Here is a 25,397-nt window from a genome sequence, read left to right as displayed (position 1 = left end):
TTTACGGATAAATTGTTATGATTATCGACTAACTTTCGTGTTGGTAATATTTATTTTTTAATAAATATATTATTTTTGAATTAGAAATAGTTTATTATGAAAAGGAAAAGAAAAGAAAGTGATGAATGTGAATGCCTCGCCTCTTCGGCCACTTGCTTTATAGTTTGAACGTGTTCTTAGTTTCCAAACATGTCTGCAAGACTAAGTCACGGCATGGTCATCTTTAGATAACGCAGCGTTGAGTGGCAACAAATGTAATTTTACAGTGATTATTTGACTAATATTTAAAGTATTTTTTAATACTTCATCACTAAATTTTTTACATTTGTGTGAATTTTATTTTCAACTTTCAACTACCTAAACTTTATTATATGATATATTTCTTTTAATTGTACATAAAATTATAATATTATTATGGTGTAGTGGTTAATATGGGGTGATTTTTAGTCTAAAATGGAATGTGTATTCAATTAAAATTAGATAAAAAAAGAATTAAAATATCGATCGAAAAAATGCGTGGTTTCTTCTTTAACGAATAAAGATGTATACTCACTCACTCTCTTCTTCTTCTTCTTCTTTTTTCATTTGTTCATAATGATAAAGTGATTATTATCGTTCTCTCTATAAATTTGCTGGTTGTTGAAGACGCCAGAGTCTCTTCCAAGTTTGAAAGTCTCAGTGCAGTCAATTCAACTCTTCTTATAAAATAATAATAATAATAATTATTATTATATTATATTTTATAGACGTGTATCCACTTCACATAGTCTCCACTTCAATCTTTATCACTATGATTATTTTTTTTTGCAGTTTTTTTTTTTTAAATTCAGACTAATGAAACTCATTTTCTATTCCTATCTTTCACTCAAATTTCATATAAACAGAATTGATGTAGCTTTACTAAGCCTTTTATTTTTATTGTTGTTTTTTTACAAAGATTCATCAAAATAAAGGAACAACTACTTTTTGGTTGATAAAATCTAATGTTTCATTCATTCATTCACACATCTTTATCATCACCAAATCAAAAAGATTTTTTAATTTTTTTTGTGTGTTTTAAGAGTTTTAACTTTGTTGGTGTATAATTTTCTTAATTTTATTTTGGTTATTGGAAAAAGTATGGACGAACAAGTGGGTAGTGTCTATATTTTCACTAGAAAATTTAATAATTCATCTTTAACATAAGTTTCTTTCTTTTCATCACTCTTCATCTTTGACAAATTTGACTGAAAATATACTCCAAACAAAATTGCAATCAACTTTATTTTACTTTGACCATGAATTGGACTAAAGATGTCCCATAACATAATCATCAAATCAAAGATTTCCTTTTTAACTGTTAATCTTGTGTTTTTCTGTATTAGACGCGGATTTTCACGCGGTTTTCCTCTTAATTCCCCTGTTTCTTATTCTTCAATTTCCTTCGCTACACGGAACAAACCCGTTTCCATTTCATTAGTTTTCGCATTTTTGAAACATAACTTGCTTCATTTGTTTTCATTGTCTCTTGAACCCTCTCTGTCTTTCTATACTCTGTTTTTCTGAGAAATATAGAAACTTGGATGTTTAGAAAATGAACTGTTTCTTCTTCAAAAAGAAATCAAAATCCCACCCAGAACTCCCAAAGGGACGAAAGAAGAAAAGCCAGGTTGTGAATGGAGCACCAAAGTCCCCAAGCTCGGTACCATCGCCGAGGAGCATAACAGAATTGTTCAAGGAGAAGGAGCGGAGTTTCAGAATTTTCAGTTTAAAAGAGCTTGTAGATGCAACAAATGGTTTCAATAGGATGCTGAAGATCGGAGAAGGTGGGTTTGGAAAAGTATACAGAGGAACCATTAATCCTCACCCTAAAGATGGAGCTGCTCCAATTGTAGTCGCAATAAAAAAACTTAACGCGCATGGCTTACAGGTATATACACACCCTTCTTCAGATTCCGAAAAAACTAAATGAGAAAACTTGTATTAATCATGGGCGAGTTAATTTTTGATGCGAGAAAAAACTTCTTTTCATGGCTGTTAGGAACTGCTTTCAATGGAAAACGAGTTTCACAGAGTCTCAGTCAATTATGTCATGCTGTCTCTGAATTATGTCAACACTTGACTATTACTTTAAAGATATACTTGGTTTGGTTTCTCATGTTTGTCTTATTTTTTTTTACATTAAAGGGGCATAAAGAATGGCTTGCAGAAGTTCAATTTCTGAGCGTTGCCAACCATCCTAATCTGGTTAAGCTTCTGGGATACTGTTCTATAGACAGTCAAAGAGGAATCCAACGGTTGTTGGTGTATGAGTTCATGTCGAACAGGAGTCTGGAAGATCACCTTTTCAGTGTTGCTCTACCTCCTTTGCCTTGGCCGACAAGATTGCAGATCATGCTCGGTGCTGCTCAAGGATTGTATTATCTCCACAACGGATTGGAGATTCAGGTACATTGTAGTTGAGACATGTTTCACATTTGTAATCGGTTATCCTTTAAGGTAGTTGTTTTAATCGATTATAACCTGGTCGTGTTTTAATGTTTTGTATCGGAAGGTGATCTACCGAGATTTCAAATCCTCAAATGTGTTACTGGACAAAGAATTTCATCCCAAACTTTCAGATTTTGGTCTCGCAAGAGAGGGTCCAATAGGTGATAAGACTCATGTATCTACTGCGGTAAGTTGAAGTACTAAATTGCCTTAATTTTAGTATACGTGAAACACAACAAGAACCAGTGTTGATTATGTGTGATTTACAACGAAAGTGATGATTGTGAAAACTTATCAGGTAGTGGGGACACAGGGATATGCTGCACCAGAGTATGTTCAAACGGGTCATCTGAAAGTTCAGAGTGACATTTGGAGTTTTGGTGTGGTGCTTTATGAGATTCTCACAGGGAGACGAGCATTGAATAGAAACCGTCCAATAGGGGAACAAAAGCTTGTGGAATGGGTTAAACATTACCCTGCTAACAGTAGCAGGTTCAGCACCATCATTGACCCACGTCTCAAGAACCATTACTCTCTTGCTGCAGCTCGGAAACTAGCAAATTTGGCAGATTCTTGCTTGAAGAAGAATCCTGAAGAAAGACCCTCCATGAATCAGATAGTGGAAACCTTGAAGCAAGCATTGCAGGATTCACAAACCCAAAACACTTCACCTAATACCACTTCTAAATCCACACCATCGAGATTGGTTAAATAAATGAAAAAAATTGAGTTTCTATAAAACTGCAGTAGTAGGGGATCTTTAATATCAGTGAATCTGTCTTTAAAATCTGTTTCTAATTGTATATTACCATTCTCCTGATTTAGATTGTAGTTTTGTCAAGCCAAAGCCTTAATTAAAAGTGATTTTGGAGTTGATTACGTCAATGTTTCTTCTTCGTTAGATTGGTGGGTGATGTGTTGTGTCAATGGAATTATTGTCGGAAAACTTTGAAACAATTTCCAAAATTCTGAAGTGTCTGGTTAGTGCGATTTAATCCCAAACAGTATACGAATAAACTGAGGTTTGATTTCAGAGAAGAAAAAACAAAAATAACTCAATCATTGTTAGCCTTGACGTGATCATTCTATTCAATCTAACACAAAAATTGTGTTTATCTTACTAAATTTTTTATTTTTAAAATTATTTTCCTTAATTATTAAGTAGTACACACTTCAAATAATTAAAAGAAAATAATAATTGAGCCCAATTAGGAAATATAATATAAATTTCAATATAAGCACTGATATTAACTATACTATTATTTAAATTTATTTGTTACCCTTCTAAAGTGAATAGATAGAAGTGAAGACAAAATTAATGTACATTGCTTACTTATTTAATGAGTTGACTTTTAATTTCGTTAAAGTCACAGTTTCATTCATCTTAATAATTTTTGTCAAAATAAATATCTAATTGTAATTAATGAATAATAATTGTCAAAATACTCCTGACACGGCACCTACCATTTTTCTTTACGAATGGTTTAATGAACCTCTTTTATATTATTTTTTTATTTTATGAACATAGAAGAAAAAGTATTTTATTATGTGTTTTTTATAATCAGATTTTAATTGTGGTTCCATTATATGTCTATATTCTTTTGTTTCTCAAGAGAAAAAGATATATTATTTTTGCTCTCATATCTTAGTTATTCTCCTCTATTCTCAAAGAAATAAAGAAGAAGGTAATTATCTTTTGTCTCACTTGATAGTGAAATATTAGTTTAATAATTTATTTAATGAGTCTATTGTATATTAATTTTTTATTTTATGAACATAGAAGAAAATGGATTGTACTCTATGTTTTTTAAAATTGGATTTTAAGTGTGGTTTGATTATTCTTTTGGATTTTAAGTGTGGTTTGATTCTCGCTAATGATGTAGTTTATTGTTATACTAAGTTATGTATTCATTTTTACGGTATTAATGCCAATAATTAAATGTATAAATTTTGAATGTATTATTTTGGCTCCCCCAACCATGCTGGTCAAGATCCGCCACTGTTTATAGGTTGTATAATTTGATCTTTTAAGAAAACAAATATATACTGCAATACACTCTTCAAAATAGTAATTTAGACATTAATTTTGACTTTTTGGATTATGTAATTAAAAAATTAATATTATTTGTCGAATTACATGGTTTAAAAGTTATTACTTTGTATAAAAAGATTATTTTTGAATTATGAAAATCGACACTATTATTAGCTAAAAATGTTTTAACTTTATATATATTCACTAAAAAATATGATTTAACTGTTATGTTCTCTTAATAATAAGTTTTAAATATATAAGTTGACACAATTTATTTTTATTTGTTCTCTCGACTAAAAAAATGTACAATAATAATGAATAAAAAAAAGTATATTCAAAACATAATATTCAATAATAAAAAAAAAAAACACATCATAAATTAATTGAACGCGTTTTTTCTTAAATTCAAAGACTTAAGAGTGCATGTTGTGACAACTTATTATCTTTCTTTTAAAATTAAAAATGTATCAAATTCAATCATTTTAATCTCAAAATAAAAAATATTTAATAACTGTTAAAATTAATTATGTGTTTTAATTAAAATTTTAATAAAATTTAAAAATACTGAATGAGTTAATTTGAATGTCCTTCTAAATTATAAAATTGAAAGTTTTGACATATTGTTGTTTTAATATTTTTGTTATCAACATATTTATCAAATTTAAAATAGTAAAATAATAATAATGACCAAAAAAATACATGAAGAAATTAATTAATTAACTAGAAGTACATCTTTATTAATTTGTTTTTCAAAATTTATTAACTTTGGTAATTCCTTTTTTTTAAGAAAATAAATAACGAAAATTTGTAAAAGCTATTTTTTCTCGTATCAGACTTTACCTAATAATAATAATAATAATAATAGTAGTAATAATAGTGATATTTAATTTTTTTAAATAATAAAGTATATTAATATTTATTTAAATTAATATTTTATTTATTTTAAGATGAGACAAATATTTTAAAAATATAAATAATATTCTTAATTAATTATTGATAACCATCTTAATACGTTAACACCTTTTCTATAAGTAATAGATTTCCAAACTTAAAAATTTAATTTCACATATCAACAATTTTAAATGATTTTTTAATATTTTATTGCTTGTTTTGTTTTCCTTTTTTCAGACCTCTACAATTTGGACTTTTTTTCCCATGAAGGAAGAGGTTACCGAGTGCTAAAAGATGTTCTTGCTTAAAGATTAGTGCTAGGAACTGAATGCTGAAATGCCACCGGAACAAGGTTTTCCTTTCTCTTATTCAAAAGTTTGAACATATTTAGAAGAGTGGAACAAACGAACTACATAAGATGGGTTTGTCGGAATTATCCGCACAACACTTCTGGTTTTTTGGAATGAAGTAAAACAACATTTCACTAAAAATCTAAGGAATTTGGCTATAATATATGCCATTTTCCTTGCGTATACCCATCATAATTCTACATCCTTTTCCCCGTTTTCACTTCTATAAAAAACCATGATGCTTTGAATTTAACTACATGTGTTCAAACGAGAGCAACATCTTGAGCCTGTTCTTGCTGCTTCTTAAATCCTGCGATGTGTCCAACGTAAAGACGAGTGCCGCAGGAATCAGAATGTGGAAGGCTTTGTCTCCTACCACCCTCGGACATGTTTTTCACAAACTCCACAAAGCGCCTCCAATTGTCTCCCTCAAACAACTTCTTGTTCATTCTCAGAAAAGTAAATGCAGACAATCCAGAACCAGAGTCACTTGTTGCCAGAACTTGAGAAAACGCACCTGCATCATATCTCTCAAGAGCATTCTCCCCAGCAAGTTCTGCTCCTGCTCTTCTGGTTGCCATCTTCACTTGATGAACCAACCCCTCTGGGGAGCAACTACCATGTTCGGGTTGCTCTTTGTCCCTCATTTCCATGCAGGTGAAGTTCAACACTGCACCATGCTTTGCCAGCATTTGTGCTATTGGTAGGTACCCATCACGAAACCGAGTGTTGTAGTAGCCTGCAGTTAGTTCTGCTGCATGTGACCTTGCCTTGTAGTGCCAATGAATTCCAGCAACTTTCGCAGATAATTTCACCCCACACGACTTGAATATGCCTTTGGCTGATACAAGGATTCTCTCACCATGTTCAACGAGTTTGGTGGAGTACCAATCAAGGAAGAATTTTCCATATTCTGAGTTCCATGTTCCTTCCCTGCTGAAAAATCCAGTTTCCTCAGGAAAATTGTTGTACTGTCCTGAGTCATGAGGTCCACTTCTTCCCCAATGTTTCTTCCCAATGGCCTCAGCTGATGCTTCCAAGGAAGCTCTCATATACTGCATCACAAACAAACAAGTCATTTTAGTAAAGCCAACAAGAAAAAGAGGGAAATTCGTTTCTAGATATTTTGCACTTTGTCACATTTGAGATGTCATTGTTATCACAAAGCCATAGATTTAGGAGTCTAATTGTTATGTAACAGTGGAAATGATTCTTCACCTTGTCGTAGCACTGGAATTCTCCAATGCCAGGAAATCTCCATGTTCCATTGCTTTCAGGATAAGATGGATATCTTAGCTCCCCACAAGGACCCATCCCCACTTGAATTTCCTGCAAATCAATTTACTCTCAGGACTTCATATCTCAAACAAATTCCTCATTTCCTACTTTCCCTGCATCCCCTTCAAACTAGTCTTCTAAATTTATGAATATGGTTGAAAATTTAAGGGTGAGTAAAGAACTAATTTTAGTTACATTTAGCCATGTTTCTTTCATACTCTGACAACAAATTAGCCCCAAAATTGAAGCAGAAATGTGTGTGGTGCTTACAATGATAACACTGCCCAAATAGTGTCTGAATTTGTCACGGAAGCTCCTCATGTAATCAGAGTACACTTGAATTGGTGTCCTTCCCCGCAGAACAGGCATTGAATCACAGCCCAAGGATATGTATTCAGGATTCCTCCTCCCTGATTTGTCTGTGTAAACCAGTTCAGGGTTCTTGCTCATTTCTTCCAGCACCCACGAAGGAAGAGGAATACTACATAATTAGAATCAAAAATCAAAATTAATCATCTTTTCATTTGCCCTTTCATTATTAGAAGTACAAAACAACGTTAATAACTTTTACGTTGTATACAACAAATTTCACGAACTCTCTTGAACAAAAATCAATGTCACAACAATTTATCACCCCTTTCTCTGTTATCACCAAATCTAAATACAGGACCAGTAGTTTTAACGAGTAGCGTATGATACCTGCAGGAGTCTCCGACATTTCCACCACATTGATGGAAAGACATGACAACCTGAAGCTTCAAGCCATGTCTTTGAACCATTTGCACGAGTTCAGCATACCCCTCCCAATTATACTTCAAGGGTTCCTCTTTTTCCACCAAACCCCACCAAGCATCCACCATCACTCCTTCCACTCCTGCACTCTTCAAAGCCATCAAACTAGCATTCATCGCTCTCGGTTTATTCAAATTCCCCCCCATTGTTACAGTGTCCAGTGGCAGCATCACAAACACCGGCACTCTCATTGAATCATTATGACTGTGACCAACCAACGGCGCGTGAAGCTTCTCTCTTTTCTCGTTTTTCATCGTAACTTCGGCGTTGAAGTTGTTGCTGTTGCTGTCTCGTGTGACATGTGTATGTTGCATGGAACTCTTGGTTCGGAGACGGAAAGATTGGTTTGGTTTTGGTTTTGCAAGGTAAGAAACTTTTGTGGAAACGTCTTCTTTGGGATTTTGGAGTCTGGTTTCTTTCTGGTTGACGAGGGAAACCGAAGAACGAAGTGTTAGAGCCATTTTTGTGTGTCTGTGTTTGATAGAAAGGAAGAAAATAATATAGGATTGGTTGCAGTGTTAAGGTGGTTTACTTATGTATCAAAGAAAGCGTTGGTAGGTCCCATATCGAAAAGTGGAAAAGTGCAAAAAATCAACACTTACTTGGCCGTGTATGGCACGTGCTTACGTGTTCCCACCTCTTCTATTCTTATCCAACCAAATTCTGCTTAGGGAAAGATTTAAACGTGATTTGCCTGGTAGAAGTAAAATAAAACCAATGGTATAAATATAAATAAAGAAATAGATAAGGAAAGCAATAACCATATTTGTATATAAATGAGGTACTAAAATCAAATATAAACTTACTTACAAAAATCATACATCGATATATGACCTGAAACAATGATTTTTTTTTGTTAAGTATATGTTAAATACCAATGTAATTTAAGTAACAATATGAATATAGTAAATATTTATGCTTAGAGATCCAAAACTACAAAAGCAATAATACTGTTATTTCTATCCTTATACTTTTCAGACACATAACTTAAATTGATCCAACTTTAATATATTTTCTTAATACGATAGTAAAAATTATCTTGTATCATAAATATACATCTCACATTTGTTTGATAGGTGTTATTTTATCTAAAGATAATGATATTTTGACTATTAAATTTTGACAACTTTTTTTTTTCAACACAAGGTGTCATCTTCTAAGTGATTTTGAAATATTGAGAATGAGAAAAAGGTGAAATGAAAAACTACTTAAATGATGACAAGGTTGTGAGAGAAAGTTGTCAAAATTGAGTAGTCAAAAAATCATTTTCCTTTATCTAATCGAAAAATACATGTTTCGATAGACATTCAATAAATGGGAGTCATGTTATCATCTGACCATAACTTATATATTTGCATAATTTTTTTTTTAAATTTCTTCATTTTTATCCAATTTTAGAAAACTAACCATTTTAATACTTAACCGTATATTGCTTAAAGGGTGAGCGTACTAATTTCAATAAATAAGGGGTTTTCTGTAGATTTAGGATTTTTCTGGTTTGTGGTGAAAATTAGTGTATGAAAATATCTCTTTCTTATAGAATAATTCAAATGTTATTTTTTATATATAATAATTTGAATATTCTCTTGGTTCTTATTTTATTGGAACAAGATAAGAAAGGGTGAAGGTCCATTGTGGAAAGGTAAATGTGTGGTTTGGGGAAAGTCTTTGCTCTCATGAGTCTTCCTTCTGCTAGATTTTGCACAACTCGATTCTAAAAACTACATTGTTCAACTTTTCACACCAAGCCCTTTCTATTTTCCAAGTTAACAAAACAAAAAATAATTAATTAAGATATAAATACACATTTTGTACCCAAACTTTTTCGGAAAGTTCAATTTGGTACCCGAACTTTAGGAATATTTATTATGGTATCCCAATTTTCTAAAGAGATTCAATTTGGTCCTCTCCGTTAAGTTGGAGTTAACACCGTGTCCGTACAGGACACGTGTCAAGCCATTAAATTTTTTTTTAAAAAAAAATTAAAAACTGCCACGTGTCAGTTTATCATCGTGCCACGTGGCAGCTTACAATCATGACATGTGCCGGTGTAATAGTTATTTTCAATTTAGTACCCTAATTTAAATTTTTGGTTAAATTTAGTACCCAAATTTTTTAAAATGATCCAATTTCGTCCTTTCCTATTTGAGACCAAATTAGTAAATAAGCTTAATTATAACTTATATAAACATGTTAAAATAACTGTTTTGAATTTATACATCAAATCACTACACCTAAATATTCAAATTATTTTAATCATGACAAGTGTAAAAAATTTCATGTGTAAAAAATTACAAAGGTTAAAATGTAAAAAATAAAATAATTTAAGTATTTAGGTGAAATGATTTGATGTATATATTAGAAAAAGTTATTGTAACATGTATATATAGGTTGTAATTAAGTTTATTTACTAATTTGGTCTCAAATGGAAGATGACGAAATTGGATGATTTTAAAAAATCGGGGTACTAAATTGAACCAAAAATTTAAATTGGGGTACTAAATTGAAAACAATTATTACACTGCCACGTGTCATGATTGTAAGCTGCCACGTGGCACGATGATAAACTGACACGTGGCAGTTTTTAAATTTTTTGAAAAAAAAATATTTTTTTTTAAAAAAAAAATTAAATAAAAAATAAAAATTTCATGGCTTGACACGTGTCCTGTATGGACACGGTGTTAACTCCAACTTAACAAGAGAGGACCAAATTGAATCTCTTTAGAAAATTAGGGTACCAAATTGAACATTCCTAAAGTTCGGGTACCAAATTGAACTTTCCGAAAAAGTTTGGGTACCAAATGTGTATTTATACCATTAATTAATTATGTTTGTTTGTTTGATTGGAAGATAGCATTGAAAAGTATTTGTACTATCTCAACAAATTGACGAGCAACATTAGATTGGGTCAACTAAATTATTAAATGGAAATTTTTAGTATAAAATATTAGTTAATAATATAAAAAAGTATTTTAACTCAATTAATGTATACCTTGTAATTTCTCTCACGAACATGGTCAAAGCCAACAAATCCTTTCTTCAATTGTCTTTATTAGAAATTCATCTAATTGAAAAATATATTTCAAAATGTATTTTTTATTTTTTAGTATGAAATATACAATTCAAAATACAAAATTATATTACTAGTTATATAGTTTAAAACGTATTTTTTATTTTGTATTTTTGAATATATAAATTATATATTTTTTATATTTTAGATTGAATATTACAAAATACATAATACTAATGTTTGATATTTTAGATTATATAATCGGCAATGTCTCTAGACTACACAATAAGATGGAATTTAAATTGAAAATCCTAAACTATAAAGTCAATTTGGAACTTTTCAAATTTATGGGATGTATTATGGGGGTGCAGAAAGAAATGTCCAAGAAATAGCCATGCAAAATTGAATCATATACAATGGACGGACTGATTGTCTACCGCAAGTAGATATTTGCTCCCTACACCCCTCCTAAACTTTAATATATTATTTTATTTTGATTAAATATATTTTTAGTCTTATCCATTTTTAAAATTTTTATCAAATTTAATTTTAATTTTAAAAAAACTTAAATGTAATCATTTTAATCAAATTTTATAAATTTAATTAACATTTCAAATATATGTGTTTGATAAATTGATAAATTAATAAAATTGATATTATTTTATATAATATCATAATTGTTTAAATTGCTTACATTTTTTTTATTTTAATGTTAATTAAAAAATTTATTTAAAAATTAAAAAAATTTAAAAAAATTTGGTTAAAAAAATTACACATTTATAAAATTAAAAAATTAAATTAAAATTAAAATTAAAAAAAAGAAACTAATATTAATTTTTACCGAAAAAAATATATTTAACTTTTCTAATTTATATATTCATGGTATCTTTTATACATATATAAAAGGGACACGAAAGAGGAAAATAATAACTAAATGACATTAATTACGTAATCGATGTTAGTATTTAAATGTAATTCATTGATCTTATCATTCCAATAAGAAGGTTTGATTTCTCTTTTTGAAATATTTTGTGTATACGTCATTCATTACATCTGTTGCGCCTTCTTTATGTCATGTCATTCATTAATCTACGTCATCATACATAAATAAGCACTTAATATTATTGTTTGGACAACTATTCATATGATCAATTTTTTTTTTCCAAGCTATGGTCCTCTTAATAAAGTTAAGCAAAATATTAATCAATATTCAATAGTTACATGTGCGTGTCAAATGCCATGTATCACGTGAGTTTGCACGCAAATCTCATCAAAGGGTAGGTGGTGAATTATGTTAGGTAAAATGCAACGTTGCTTATGTTTAGATATTTGCTTATGTCTTAAATATGTTGATAGAAAAAATTTAAACAATACTTTTTTTATATTATCATTATTTCCATCGAGTCTAAAGCAGATGAAAATGAATACTTCCTTTTTTTAGTAGTAGAACCGTAAATAAGTTTAGGTTTTCTATTTAGTTTTGTTGGTGTTGTCTTACGTTAAATATTCAAAATACACTAACATTAATACATTATAATTTTTAATATTTTTAAAATGTTAAAATCAATATTAATTGTAAATGCACTTATGAATACACTCATTGTTTTCAACATATTATGACCTATGATGGAAGTTTACCAAACGAAAAATTTTTATATAGTTGCGCACACGTTCAATAGTGGATTTTTTGTGTGGGTTTGGTGCAACCTTTATCAGCCTTCCCCACTTACCAATATCACATTTTTTTGTTGTCATAAATAGATTAATGAAAAATAATACAAAAGTTTAATTATTTCGTATATATGTAGCATCGAATAGTATTTAGCAGACTTAACTATATTTTCCTTTTATTGATAACCTTCAATCTATAATTGTGGTTCATTTATTTGGCTGCACAGGTTTTATCTTATAATTTTTTAAATTAAGTAGTTTTGGTTCACTCGTTAGTGACCTGAAATAATAATAAAAATAAGGTTAATTAATTGGAGGCTATCCATTTTCATTTAGATGTTTCAGTTTTGTATCTGCTTTTAAAGAGGTGTCAATTGAGTTTCGACTTTTGAAAAAATATCTCAATTAGGTAATTTTTAGCAAAAAATTATTAACATCGTTAACGGTATTAATATTTAAAATGACTTACATAATTAAGTATTGATATTTATATTAAAATTTAGTGGTAAAAGTCATAATTAAGTTAACGATTTTAGTCATCTTTGTCTGAAAAGACATGATTAAGACACTTTTTTAAAAATTTGGACTAAATTAACACATTTTTAAAAATTGATACCAAATTGACACATCTAAATAAAAGTGAGTATGATCCGACTAATTAAACCTAAAAATAATAAATAAATAATTATGAATAATGTCTTAAAAAGTTTCAGGTACATGATGCCCCGAACATAACCAAGCTCTGTGCTGGCATAAGTTGACCACTGTATTATGAAATTGATAAATGTGATGAAGAAAATAAAAGATGAAAAGAAAATGATACATTAATGTTGATCACACTTATAATAAAGTTATTAATAAAGGAATATGTTGTTTAGACTCAATTTTAATGCATATCCTCCTTCCCTTACACTCTTACATTAAATAATTAACTTTATATTATTGTTTTTTTTTTTACTTTTTGGGGTGAGACGTTGCGTTATTTTTAATAACACATAGAAACTTTAATATTGTTATTATAATACTATATTGTTATTTTCTATTTTAAGTTTTTCTTTTAGTTAAAAGCAAGGAACATGATGATTTTTTTCATTTTTTATAGAGTAGTTATTAAGCTTATTTTTAATTTTTTTTGTTCGTTTGTATTTTATAATAAATAAATATCATCTGTTTTTAACTTTTTTTGATAAATGTTTAAGTTACTTCAAACTTATAAAATTATGTAGGAAACAAGAACATAATTGGGAAGAATGATTAATTTTATCTTACACTTTAAAAGTGATAGGTAAAATAAAAACAAAAAGATTTAAAAATTTTAATTATAGTAGAGAGTGAATAAAAACTGAGATAATTAAAGAATGGTGAATTTTGATAGCTTCAAAATTCGTATCTACATGAGATTTGTTAAATTTTTAACTTGTGTGGTATTTTTTATCTCTAAAAATACTTAATGACCCATTCTATTAAATTGACATTATACCTTAAAAGTGTCTCAGATTAAAATCAAGATATTTTACTTATCAAAATTCATATCATCAACTATTTTGTAATCCATTTGAATTTTGACACGCGATATATTTCAATTAAATAATAAATTAAATTTGACAAGTGATGCATTTTAATTAAATAATGATCTAAATTTGATAAGTATCAGACTCATAACATAAGTAGTTGAAATTGGAATGGAAGTGTAGCATAGAAAAGACGAATAAGGAAGAGAAAAGAAAATGCATGCAAAGATAGAAAATTAGAAGCAAAAGCCTTTGCTTAATCCTTATCCATGGAACACCGACAAGAAAATTGTAATGGGGTTTTCACATTCTAAGGTTGGAAAAAGAGTAGTTGGAACAAAACAAAATGACGCCAATATTTATACCTTTTCATGTTACGTGTTGGAGGCTGGAACGAGCCAGCTAGCCAATAAGTTATGGTTTGTTTGGGAAATGGAATTATTCCAATACCAAAAGTTGCCAAAATATGTTCTTTTTACAAATATATTTTAATAATTCGTTTTTTATTTTTCTATTCTATAGTCTATTTATATAACATTTTATAATTTTTTTGTATGTCAAATTTCACAAGAGTATAAAATTATAATATATTTTTATGTGAAATTTCACGAGAGTACAAAATAATAAAAAATATGTTTTTCTTTTATATATTTTCCAGCATGTGCCCGAAAAAAAAATATTAGCATATGTATATCTAGTTCGTCAATCCTATGTAATCTGGTCCATTTAGTCCGTCAGTTTAGCAGATCAAGGGTCAGTCTGTTCTGGTTTGTCAACTCGTTTTTTTTTTATGTTTAAAATTAAAAAATAATATTTTTTAATTATATAAATAAATTTATATATATATATATATATAATTAATTTATAAACAAAAATTAAAAATTAAAAATTAAAAAATTAAAAAAAAGGCGGTCCAACCTATGGTCCATCAGTCCATCCTAAGACAGGACAGACAACAATATCCAACCCGTTTATCGGTGGTAGGCTAGCCCGGTCCAGCCCAGTTTTGACTGGTCGGGCCAGATTGACCCATTTTGCCACCCCTAAACTTTTTATTAAATTAAAAAAATAATTTTAAAAGGTGGAACAAAATTAGAAAATAACTTTTTGACTGCTATTATTAAATTCATTTTTCTTGTTATCTAGAACTCCATCTAAAGATTTTATCTCATTAATAGCTGCACATTACACAACACCAAGGATTAGTGATTAACGAATAATTTCTTTTTTGTACCTCAATGACAATTATTTTAAATTATTAATCATAAATATTTTCATCATTGGAAAGAAATCTTTCAATACAGATAGGATTTGATTTCTCTAAAAGTTGTACATATTAATTATTTGAATTTCTATTTACCCCATAAAAATATAAAATAAAATTGAGTTAATTTGTTTGTGAATACAAAATATAATTTTTAACACCATGAACACGTTATAAAATTAAGGAATTATGGACTAAAACTAACATATAGTTTAATCATATTTTTCTAAACATATAGTACTGAGTTATATTAAAAAAAGTCTTGCATGTCAGAGTTATTCATCTTTGTTGCTAAATCGATTCATAATTTTAATGATAGAAAAATTTAATAAGACTTATTATTATATGTTTTCTTACCGTAACTCATTATAGTATGCTAAAGATTTTGAATTAAATATCTTCCAAACACTTTATTTTTGGAATGAAACATTTTTGTAACATAGCCAACATATATAAGTGTAAGGCCCATCAAAGTTGGTTGGCCATTTCTGCCCTAAAGTTAAGGGTTGCATTCTTATGTTTGGGCCTAGGGTTGACCCAATTGATAAAACCCTTTCAGGATGTCTTAATCCTCACTTTGCACTCTTGCAGAAGATCCAACAACCGTCACTCTCCTTTCCCCCTCACAGAACGCTCTGCTAGGGTTTGCCCTAAGGTCCTCTTCGAGCTAGCTCAAACCCAGTTCCTACTCCGCGTAAGTGCCCCTTCTAGCTTGTATGTTTTTTTTCCATTGGCATTATGTCCAGTTAGGGCTTCGTATTAAATTCTCCTTGGTTCTGTTCCTCCACTGTTTTCCAGCTCTTTAGTCGTTCTCGGGACAGTAGTGGTAGCTATCGTGCTGCCAAGGCTTCCGTTAACCCTTCCTCCAGGTATGGGAAGTTAGGGTTTCTAGTTTCCAGTCGTTTTGGTCTGTGTTTGAGTTGGTTGCTGCTTGTATGGTTTAATCTTTGGATTTGATGCGTGGGAACACTCTGTATGCTTGGTTGATTTGAAAAACATGGTTGTTCCAGATAAACCAGTGGCGAGACCTGTTAATCTCGCCTAAGCGAGTCAGTCTCGCCTAGGCTCGCCTAGGCGAGATGAACAGGGAGCTCGACGTTTTGAGCGAGCGAGCATCTCGCCCAGGCGAGAGGGGTCTCGCCTAAGCGAGATCCCGCATGTGCTCCTGCTTCCCTTTTCGAGCCCTTGCCTAGGCGAAGGGGACTCGCCTGAGCGAGCACGTCTTGCCTGAGCGAGACCCTTCGGCCTGAGCGAGGGAATGGGCGAGACAATGTGATGGTTGGTTGTGTGCTTGCTCTCTTATGATTGGAATTGCTTGGGTATGACTGCCATGATGAAATACATGTACATATGTATGGTTATATGCCTAACGAATTGATATATATGCATGACATGATTCATAAATGATGAATAATGGGTATTGTGGGAACTTGGCATGTGAAATGAATGAGTGGTGTGGAACTAAAGGAACATGGTATTAATATGAGATGAGGCCCTAGACTCATGGGGTGGTGATGATCAGAGGTATGAATTTGAAACATGATGCGTATGAGGAATTAATCTCAGGGATTGATATGGAATTGTAAATATGATTTAATATTCTCTTATTGTTGAGTTATGAATGTTGGTCCGTGTCAGCGTGTAAATTCCTTGGGGTCTCTAGGTGGGACCTCCAGGGTCGCGCTTCAGTGGTCGGGACGTAATTCCATGGCCCTTGTTAGTGAGTGTCCATGGTGGTGCCCCATTTGTATAACTAGGTAAGGATTCAAGTTAAGGTTGCATCCTGACACCCTAAGGAGCCCGTTAGTCTCACTTAGAGTGGACTGACTCCTGTGGTGAGAGTAGCAGGAGGCCTGAAATTCATTAAGGGCTAACCTTGTGGTGAGGGAAATTTGATTCATTGTAACACTTGTAACACATAGCTTGGAGATGAGCAGCTCGGGGGTGAGCAGAGGTATCCACCACAAGTGCAAGCATCTGCTGAATCCGACCAGGTTATACATATCCAGATGAGTCGAGTCGAGTCGTAGTGTATTGAATGAAGAGTCATAACGTGCTTGGTTGTTATATGTATATGGGATGATGATAATGTATTTGACTATATGATGAATATGTATTGACTCTAGCTTACCCGTTTTGTTGCATGGTTGTATTGTATGTGGCTGTTCTTCTTGCGATGATCATCAATTTGATTGATGGGAGCAGATGGGCGAAGTTCTCGTGGTCAACAAGAGAATGGCGAGTCCGCTGCTTAGCCATCTGGGCCAGAGTTATTTTATTCACGATTTCTTTAGGACTACGACCCCTATATCATTTTATGCTTTCCTACTCTACATTCTCTGTTAGAATTGTATCTGGTTTATGTTGACATCGTGGTGTACCCAGGTTGTAGGAGTTGTGTTAAGGACCCCAAGACTATGCTACTATATTTTTATCGCGTGACATTTCCTTTAATTTTGTTTAATAATTAAATGAGACGTTACAATAAAAATAGTCAACAAATAAAAAAGCACAAAAATAGACGTAGAAATTACAAGGACTAAATATACAAAAAATACGACGCACGTTTAGAATATGAATAACATCTTTTATGTTCATGTCAAAATATGTAGAAGAAACTTTAAACTCTGCCCTCATTTTCAAGTTTTTCTACAAAAACCTTAAAGATCAACAAGTAATATAAAGATTAAAGATCTTATATTAATTAATCCAACCTCATTTACCTTGCAATAATATAAAAATAACATTCTCCGTGATATTGTAAACACTCTATGAATACGTAGAAATAATTTATTTTGTTGTGAATTCTAGGGTTTTAGGTTCATAAAAATTAAAGATATTTGCGTCTGAAAGCAAGAGAACATGCATGTTTTAAGTTGTGTTGGGGAGGGAAAAGTCTAATACGTAGAATTGAATAAACGTGTGAAAAACTTTAAATGTGTATTATTTATTTTATTGCAAGTAAGTAATAAGTCACATTATAAATCATAATTATTGAAAAAAATATATTAAAAGATTATGAAACTTTGGACCAAGTCTTGAAACTCTTTGTAGTCTCAATAGATAAATTTAAGTGAATTAATACAGTTATATTGAAGGATATGTTCCAAAGAGTTGTCTTCCAACAACGCGTTAATACAAGTGTTTCTAGAATTTGTTTCTTTAATCTCTGATCTTTTCACCATATCAAAATTTAATTTTTCAATTGAAAATATTAAAAAAATCATGAAAAGTCAAAAAACAAATTATATATATATATATATAATTTATTATTAAATATATTCATTTATTAATAATTTTGACTACAATATATATTTATAATATATATTAGGGTTAAATATGTTTTTGGTCCCTTAACTTTCAGTGAATTTTGGAATTAGTCCATTTTGAAACTTTGAACCAATTTAGTCCTTCATCTTTTAAAATACGTGGATTTAGTCCTTTTAATCCAATTTTGTTAAGTTTATTTGACATTTCAAGCACGTTTCACAATAGTATTTGACTTAACATTAAAGCAAAAATGTGTCAAATAGTATAAACAAATGAAATAGAATCCTAACATGTGTACGAAACATCAAATAAACCTAACAAAATTTGATTAAAAGGACTAAATCCACGTATTCCGAAAGATTAAGGACTAAATTGGTCCAAAGTTTCAAAATGAACTAATTCCAAAATTCACTAAAAGTTAAGGGACCAAAAACATATTTAACCCTATATATTAGGCTTAATTAAGTTTTAAGTTGATAATAAATATAGGATTTTAATCAAGTCTTTCTTAAAGAAAAGTTCCTACTAGGTACTAAAAATTTTTAATTTTTATATTTTTTCAAATGATGACATAATTATAATATTTTCTATCATCTTTTTATTTTCTTTTACATGTTAAGTAACATTAAATAATTTTATGGTTAATATAAAAATAACAATATAATTATAATAAAATGATGAATGACTTTTATTATTTTTATTGAAAATATATTTATAACAATTATGATTTTACGATGACTTCCACATGCTCATCTATAACAATCAAAAGATTGTCTCATTATTACTATTGATGTGTTTTTACTATCCAACATGTATTTTTAACAAAAGTAATAAAAGTCACTCGTCCTATATTATTATACAAAGTGATTTCTTCTTTTTTATGTATATATATATTTTTTTCCAATTTTACTTTTTAAATGACCTTTTTTCAAATTTAACCATTTTCTAAATTAATTAAATAAAAATTATCTAAAAAATAAATAAAAACTATCTATAGTTAAATTAAAAAAAATATTTATTTTTATTTTTATCATTATTATTTTTTATTTTTTTATCATTATAAAAAACAAACACGTATGCAAAACATATATTTTCATTAGTTTTATATTAAACATATTTTTTTTTGCATTATGACAAAACAAGATAACAATCATAGCATCCGATTAACAAAAGGTTAAATATTATGAAGTAAAAAAAAAACGTTAATTAAACTTATTTCTTAAACAATAAAATGTATTTACTTATTGGTTATGAATTTTAAAACATTTATCACGTGTATTAGGCATACTATTTTTTTTTTATCCAAATCTTGTGCAAAAGACACTTATTTTAATTTTCTAAAACTAATATTAATCCATGTTAACTTTTGTGCTCAATGAATTAGTGGAGAGGATATAAACCATGGGTGTTTTGTTTTATGTACATATATGATATGATGATGGAAATGTTGAAGTGCCTTGAAAATAGCACCTACTTAAAATAAGAATGGGAAAGTTTGGCAGAGATGTTTGTAGTGTTTTTGAAAATGAAGAATAAAAGTTGAATAAGATGAGTTGGAAAGGGACAAAATAAAAAGAAGATATTGGTTTGGTTTGGTTTGGTATGAAAGGCAATAGCAGCTTCCCTTGTTTGCATCCAAACTCAGTATAATGCCAATTATCACCACAGTCATTCCAAACAATGCCAGCCCATCACATTGCCATGCCTTTTTTTTTTTTCATTATGGATTCTCCTTCTCATCTTTCCACTGGTCCCCATATAAACCAATCATCAACATAATTATCAAACCTACTTATTATTTCCTTAATTATCATTATCTTTACCAACAAATATTAATGCTTCAATATGTCTTCTTCAATGTCTTTAAACATACCTATTTCTTTTCTTTTCTTAAAACTAATACTTGTAATCTAAACTTTAAATATCAAAGTATTTTTATTTAAGTAATAGTATTTATAAATCGGAGATTTTAATTTAATATTACAACGTTATCGTTGGAAGTTCCACGTTGATCAGAGATAAGTCAATTTCATACTTGAATGTAAACCTTATCTTACAAGTCAGTTTTGTAAAGTTGAATTAAGCTTAAAGTTCAATTTTTAACACTATCAGAGTCATAGTTAAAGTTTATCTTAGCGAGATTTGTGCTTTGGTATCAGAGCCATTATTTGTTAGAAGTTTTACCATTTTTAACATGGTATCAGAATTATAGTTAAAATTTATTCTAACGAGATTTGTATGTAGGTATCATAACTATTATTTGTTGGATATATAATTTCACTAATTGTCAGATTATCCATTAGTATCTAGTCTCACTCACACATCTTTCAAATTAATTTTGTAAGGTTGAGTTAAATTTATAATCCGATCTTTAATAATTATTTATAAAATCATGATTATCTTTTAAGTATATATTGTAATTTGGTCCTCTATATATAATATTTAAGTATATATGGTTGCTAGCTAGCTAGGTACAACCACACCAAAACCAAGCCCATGAGAATTCAGAAGATGGAGCAGCCTAGTGTGTAGCAGTGAAATAAATGGTTGGGTTGGCATCATAGTCATGCTGCTAATAATAATAATCCTTTCCTTATAGCAGTAGAAGTCGTTTTCTCTTGTGCGTCTTCGCCCTGAATCATGTTCCTACTTTCTATGCATCACATAATTTGTTTCTTCACCAAGAGACATTGAAAACTCCACACAATCAATTTTAGATTTTCAATCTTTCTCCACATGCTTATCTCTTTGCATTTATATTATATATCCTCACTCACCGTCTTCAACAAAAACCTTCTCTGCCTCCGGGCCTGTGGACGCTCAATATAATTATATTACCAAAATTACAGAGCCATCAAATTTCATTTATTATTTTCTAACCAGCAACCTTTGACTAGACACACACAATAAAACCATAACCACCGTAGTACCATACGCTGTCAAACGTCGTGGGGTATTTCTTAAATTTAAGTAAAATTTGAAAAGCTAAAATGATAGAGAGAAATAAAAATTTAAATGTTTTTTTTTTTTTTCTGTAACAGTTCACAGAAGTGCTTTTTCATTTGCTTTTTTCTTCTTCTTCATCTTCTACTATAGTTGTCTATTTGTGTGTGGACACCGCAGCACGTTCTCTGTGGCATTGCCATTATCATGATCGAAAATGGAAGGCACAGAGCTTGTTGTGGCTGCCAATAACATTATCATCATCCAAAGGGAAACCCAACCACTGTACCTATTAACACATACATTGTTGCCACATAAATTATAACATCACCGACCCTCTCCATTTTCTATGCTGACAACCTCATTAATTTTCACGTACCTATTTTACCATCTCTTTTTCAACGTATCTTGCTTTCAATTTAAAATACATTAAAAAAAATACCTCCATTTCTCCATTTATAAATATGAATATTAGTTTTCTTTTTATGATTATTTTTCATTTTTTTAATTTAATTTTAATGCTAACAAACATATCAATAGTGAATATAATTAGTTTATTATGAACCTATGATAAACGTTAATTGCAATTTATTAGTGTTTTTTCTTTAAAGGATGGGACAGATTCAAATGGTAGTTTTGAATGTTTGAAATCATCCTACGTGAAATCTTCTTAAGATGGAATAAAATTAACATTGAAACAAGTTAATAATATTTTAAAAGGTTGATCAATTTCTAAGACAAAAAAGAATTGTAAGGGAGCGAGTATGTTTATTTCAACAACTCATTTTTTTCAGTCTTTTAAATCAATTTTTCTATTACACGAGTCACATAAAATTTAATATGAACTTCATATTTATTATTTATATTTAAATGAGTGATATCAATTTAACGAGACACGTATGAAAATTATATATATTTAATGAGCGAAAAGTATTTTGGTTGAATAAGAAATAAAGAGAATCTTGATGTAAATTGAAGACAAGGAAGAAATTTATTTTTTATTGGAATGTAGCAAAAAAATCTTACAGAGAAGAATGTGATTTGATCAAAGAAAATTACAAGACTAAAGTTATTTCTCTGTGGTTCACACAATATACATGAACATCCAAATCATAAAATCAATTGCTTTACTGCTATATTTTTATGCATCCAGTATTATTTAAAACTTGTTAATAATTAACCAGAGGCAATGCAATTAGTGGTTATTTGATATTTTATAAAAAATATTAACATAACAATAAATACTAAATCCTCTCCGACCATTGTATGGAGATGCAATCTTAGAATCAATATCAAGTAAAAAATCTTATAGATAAATAAAAAAAATGTCTTAAAAGATATGATAATTAGTGGTTTAATAATATAAAGAATAATAAATATAGAAGTAATTATCCATAAAACTGTAACAGCATGTTCTATAAATAGTGAAATTGAAATTGAGAGATACGTTGTCTGGAAGGAGCGTGTGGCATATATTTCGAAAAGTTCCGACACCTCTGTAAATGAATATGAAACGAGTAATGAATAGTTTACTTAAGCATATACTTGTTTTTGTGTGAAGAAAGTAGAAGGGTGTGAAGAAAGCAAAGGTGAGAGAGAATATCGCAGGACGGAAACCTGCAGAACTATTATTACTGGTCTTATTATTAGTAAATATTGGGATGAAGGGTTAATTAATTATTGTTGATGAGGATTTTGTGAAATGAAAAAAAAGGGACTAAATTTGGGATGTGATGTTAAAATTAAAAATAATTTTGGCATTGGGAAAGTAATAATAGGTGTGAAGGAAAGGCAAGTAAACATAAAACTGAAGGCGAGGAAGGGAAGCAAAGAAAAAAGAGAAAGTTATTGTGTTATTGTTTTCTCTCTCTATCTGTGTTTCTTTGTTGGACTCATTCGCTTCAAACGCATCTATCGCTTCCCCACCTCTTTCTACTACCACTACTCGAATGAGAATGGTGCTGCTTCTGCTCTTGCCTTTGCTGGCCCTTTTCTCAAGAGACACCGTTTCTTCCATTATCTTTTGATTCCTTCTCATCTTATTTCTTCTATTTTATTTTATTTATTTTATTTATTTTTTGTTTTGGTTTTGGTTTTGGTGTTGGTTTTGGTCCACCCTTCTATTGAACACTCCGCCTTATAGGCCTTCCCCATCTTTATTTCTTTCATTCTTGTTCTGTGCTTCTCATTATTATTGCCTTCTCCTTTCTCTCTCTCTCTCTCTCACCTCTGCATTTCTTGTCCCATTAATTCTTCACCTTCGCATTCTCTCAAACACCATGGCTGTGCAAGCTCAATATCCCTCCAATGTACTCTTTCTAAACTGCAGGTTTGCATCTTCTTTTCCATTTCAATTTTTTCATCCATCCACCTTCTTTCTCATTACTATTATCAATATTCATGTATTTGCAACTTGCAACTTGCAACAGCAAAACCGGAAAAGAACCATATGACTATTCTATGGCAGGGGAACTCCTTGATCATCATAATCAATCTCCTATGTTATTCAACAACGGAGGTAGTTTTTTTCCTTTTTCTTCTCTTCTGTGTAACATGAGTGCATGTAGTTCTTATTAGACTATTGTAGAAGAATCACCAATTTCAATGATTCATGAAACAGGTAGTAATTCTCGAAAGAGAGGAAGAGAAACAACAGCAGCGCCAAACCTTGTCAATTCATTCTCTTTACAATCACAATCTCAATCTCAATCTCCACAGTTCATAGACCTCACTCAACTTCATAATCAAAATGTAGTCTCCACAGGGCTCGGCTTATCCTTTGGTGACCAACAATTACAACAACAACAGCATGGGTGTTACTCCTCTTCTCTCCTATCTCTTTTACCCGATGCTTTCACCTTGCAAATCAAACAACACCATGATCAAATCGACCAATTCCTTCAACTCCAGGTACCTTTTTACAACACTTGTACTGTTAACAATGGAGGTTGTGTTATGATTGAAAAAAGGTTAGTATATCGATATTGTTAATTTAAAAGTAGCGATGCAGGGCGAGCAATTGCGGCGGGCATTAACGGAGAAGAGGAAGAGGCATTATCGGGCGCTGCTGAGGGCAGCGGAGGAATCGGTGTTGCGGCGGCTGAGGGAGAAGGAGGTAGAGGTGGAGAAAGCGACGCGGCGCAACGCGGAGTTGGAGGCACGCGCGGCGCAGCTTGGCGTGGAGACGCAGCTTTGGCAGGCGAAGGCGAAGGCGCAGGAAGCGACTGCGGCATCGTTGCAGGCGCAGCTGCAGCAGGCCATGATGAGCGGCGAGGATGGCGGGGGAGGGGTGTCGTGCGCCGGGGGCGAGGCCGAGGATGCCGAGTCAGCATGTGTTGACCCGGAGCGAGTTGGTCCGAAATGCAGAGGGTGCGCAAAACGCGTGGCTTCAGTGGTGGTTTTGCCGTGTCGCCACCTATGCATCTGCGCTCAGTGCAACACACATTTTCGGGCGTGTCCCGTTTGCCTCACCGTTAAAAATTCAACCGTTCAAGTCCATCTTTCTTAATCTTAGTACCCATTCACATGCCTCTCCTTCGCAACTAAACACACCCAAATCAGTATCGCATTAAACAATAATAGTAATAATAATAATAATAAGAAAAAAAAATCAAATGTTTTTATTTATTTATTTATTTTCTCTCACTAGTGTTTATCTTTTTAATGAATCCAAGGGGGATTTTTTTTTTTCTTTCTTTGTTGTTGTACATCACTGAGAAGAGAATTGAGAAGGTTGGGCGACTCATTTTTGTTTTTTTATAAATTCTTAACCCTCCTTGAATTTTATATTTCTTCATTGGAGCACAGTAAATTTATAATTGCGTAGGTGATGTACTTGGATGGCCACATGGTTATTATTATTATTATTTTTTATAAATACAATCCAGTAAATACTTTTATTGGATAAATACTTTAA

At 30.8% G+C, this 25,397-nt stretch overlaps 3 protein-coding genes across 3 annotated transcripts; 2 read left to right on the top strand and 1 right to left on the bottom strand.

Moving 5' to 3' along the window:
- Positions 1–1,422: 1,422 nt before the first annotated feature.
- On the top strand, positions 1,423–3,354 carry LOC114167115 (putative serine/threonine-protein kinase PBL19). The gene is made up of 4 exons (XM_028052078.2): positions 1,423–1,909; positions 2,167–2,427; positions 2,534–2,656; positions 2,768–3,354. The coding sequence occupies exons 1-4, from the start codon at positions 1,574–1,576 to the stop codon at positions 3,182–3,184; spliced, it is 1,137 nt and encodes a 378-aa protein (XP_027907879.1). The 5' UTR covers positions 1,423–1,573; the 3' UTR covers positions 3,185–3,354.
- A 2,375-nt stretch (positions 3,355–5,729) lies between these two features.
- On the bottom strand, positions 5,730–8,309 carry LOC114170091 (beta-amylase 3, chloroplastic-like). The gene is made up of 4 exons (XM_028055577.2): positions 7,720–8,309; positions 7,291–7,501; positions 6,961–7,071; positions 5,730–6,797 (listed from the first exon to the last, which is right to left on the bottom strand). Exons 1-4 carry the CDS (start codon positions 8,271–8,273, stop codon positions 6,006–6,008), a joined length of 1,668 nt encoding a protein of 555 aa, XP_027911378.2. The 5' UTR covers positions 8,274–8,309; the 3' UTR covers positions 5,730–6,005.
- A 15,178-nt stretch (positions 8,310–23,487) lies between these two features.
- Positions 23,488–25,397, top strand: LOC114168835 (BOI-related E3 ubiquitin-protein ligase 1-like). Its single transcript, XM_028053800.2, has 4 exons — positions 23,488–23,810; positions 23,911–23,999; positions 24,102–24,391; positions 24,492–25,397. The coding sequence occupies exons 1-4, from the start codon at positions 23,761–23,763 to the stop codon at positions 24,987–24,989; spliced, it is 927 nt and encodes a 308-aa protein (XP_027909601.1). The 5' UTR covers positions 23,488–23,760; the 3' UTR covers positions 24,990–25,397.

The sequence above is a fragment of the Vigna unguiculata genome, chromosome 2, assembly GCF_037176805.1.
Source record: "Vigna unguiculata cultivar grain cowpea cultivar isolate G323 ecotype 2 chromosome 2, ASM3717680v1, whole genome shotgun sequence".
In the NCBI taxonomy this organism is placed as follows: domain Eukaryota; kingdom Viridiplantae; phylum Streptophyta; class Magnoliopsida; order Fabales; family Fabaceae; genus Vigna; species Vigna unguiculata.
Note: the sequence above shows the minus strand (reverse complement) of the source record. Positions and strands in the feature narration are given on the sequence as shown.

What these genes read in the sequence shown, in the direction of transcription:
- LOC114168835 (XM_028053800.2), top strand. Translation starts at nt 23,761, where the DNA reads ATGGCTGTGCAAGCTCAATATCCCTCCAATGTACTCTTTCTAAACTGC. An exon ending in TATGTTATTCAACAACGGAG is followed by an intron (nt 24,000 to 24,101) that starts GTAGTTTTTTTC and finishes TTCATGAAACAG; the next exon opens with GTAGTAATTCTCGAAAGAGA. An exon ending in ACCAATTCCTTCAACTCCAG is followed by an intron (nt 24,392 to 24,491) that starts GTACCTTTTTAC and finishes GTAGCGATGCAG; the next exon opens with GGCGAGCAATTGCGGCGGGC.
- LOC114170091 (XM_028055577.2), bottom strand. Translation starts at nt 8,273, where the DNA reads ATGGCTCTAACACTTCGTTCTTCGGTTTCCCTCGTCAACCAGAAAGAA. An exon ending in AATGTCGGAGACTCCTGCAG is followed by an intron (nt 7,502 to 7,719) that starts GTATCATACGCT and finishes CTAATTATGTAG; the next exon opens with TATTCCTCTTCCTTCGTGGG. An exon ending in ATTTGGGCAGTGTTATCATT is followed by an intron (nt 7,072 to 7,290) that starts GTAAGCACCACA and finishes ATTGATTTGCAG; the next exon opens with GAAATTCAAGTGGGGATGGG.
- LOC114167115 (XM_028052078.2), top strand. Translation starts at nt 1,574, where the DNA reads ATGAACTGTTTCTTCTTCAAAAAGAAATCAAAATCCCACCCAGAACTC. An exon ending in TTAACGCGCATGGCTTACAG is followed by an intron (nt 1,910 to 2,166) that starts GTATATACACAC and finishes TTTACATTAAAG; the next exon opens with GGGCATAAAGAATGGCTTGC. An exon ending in AGACTCATGTATCTACTGCG is followed by an intron (nt 2,657 to 2,767) that starts GTAAGTTGAAGT and finishes AAAACTTATCAG; the next exon opens with GTAGTGGGGACACAGGGATA.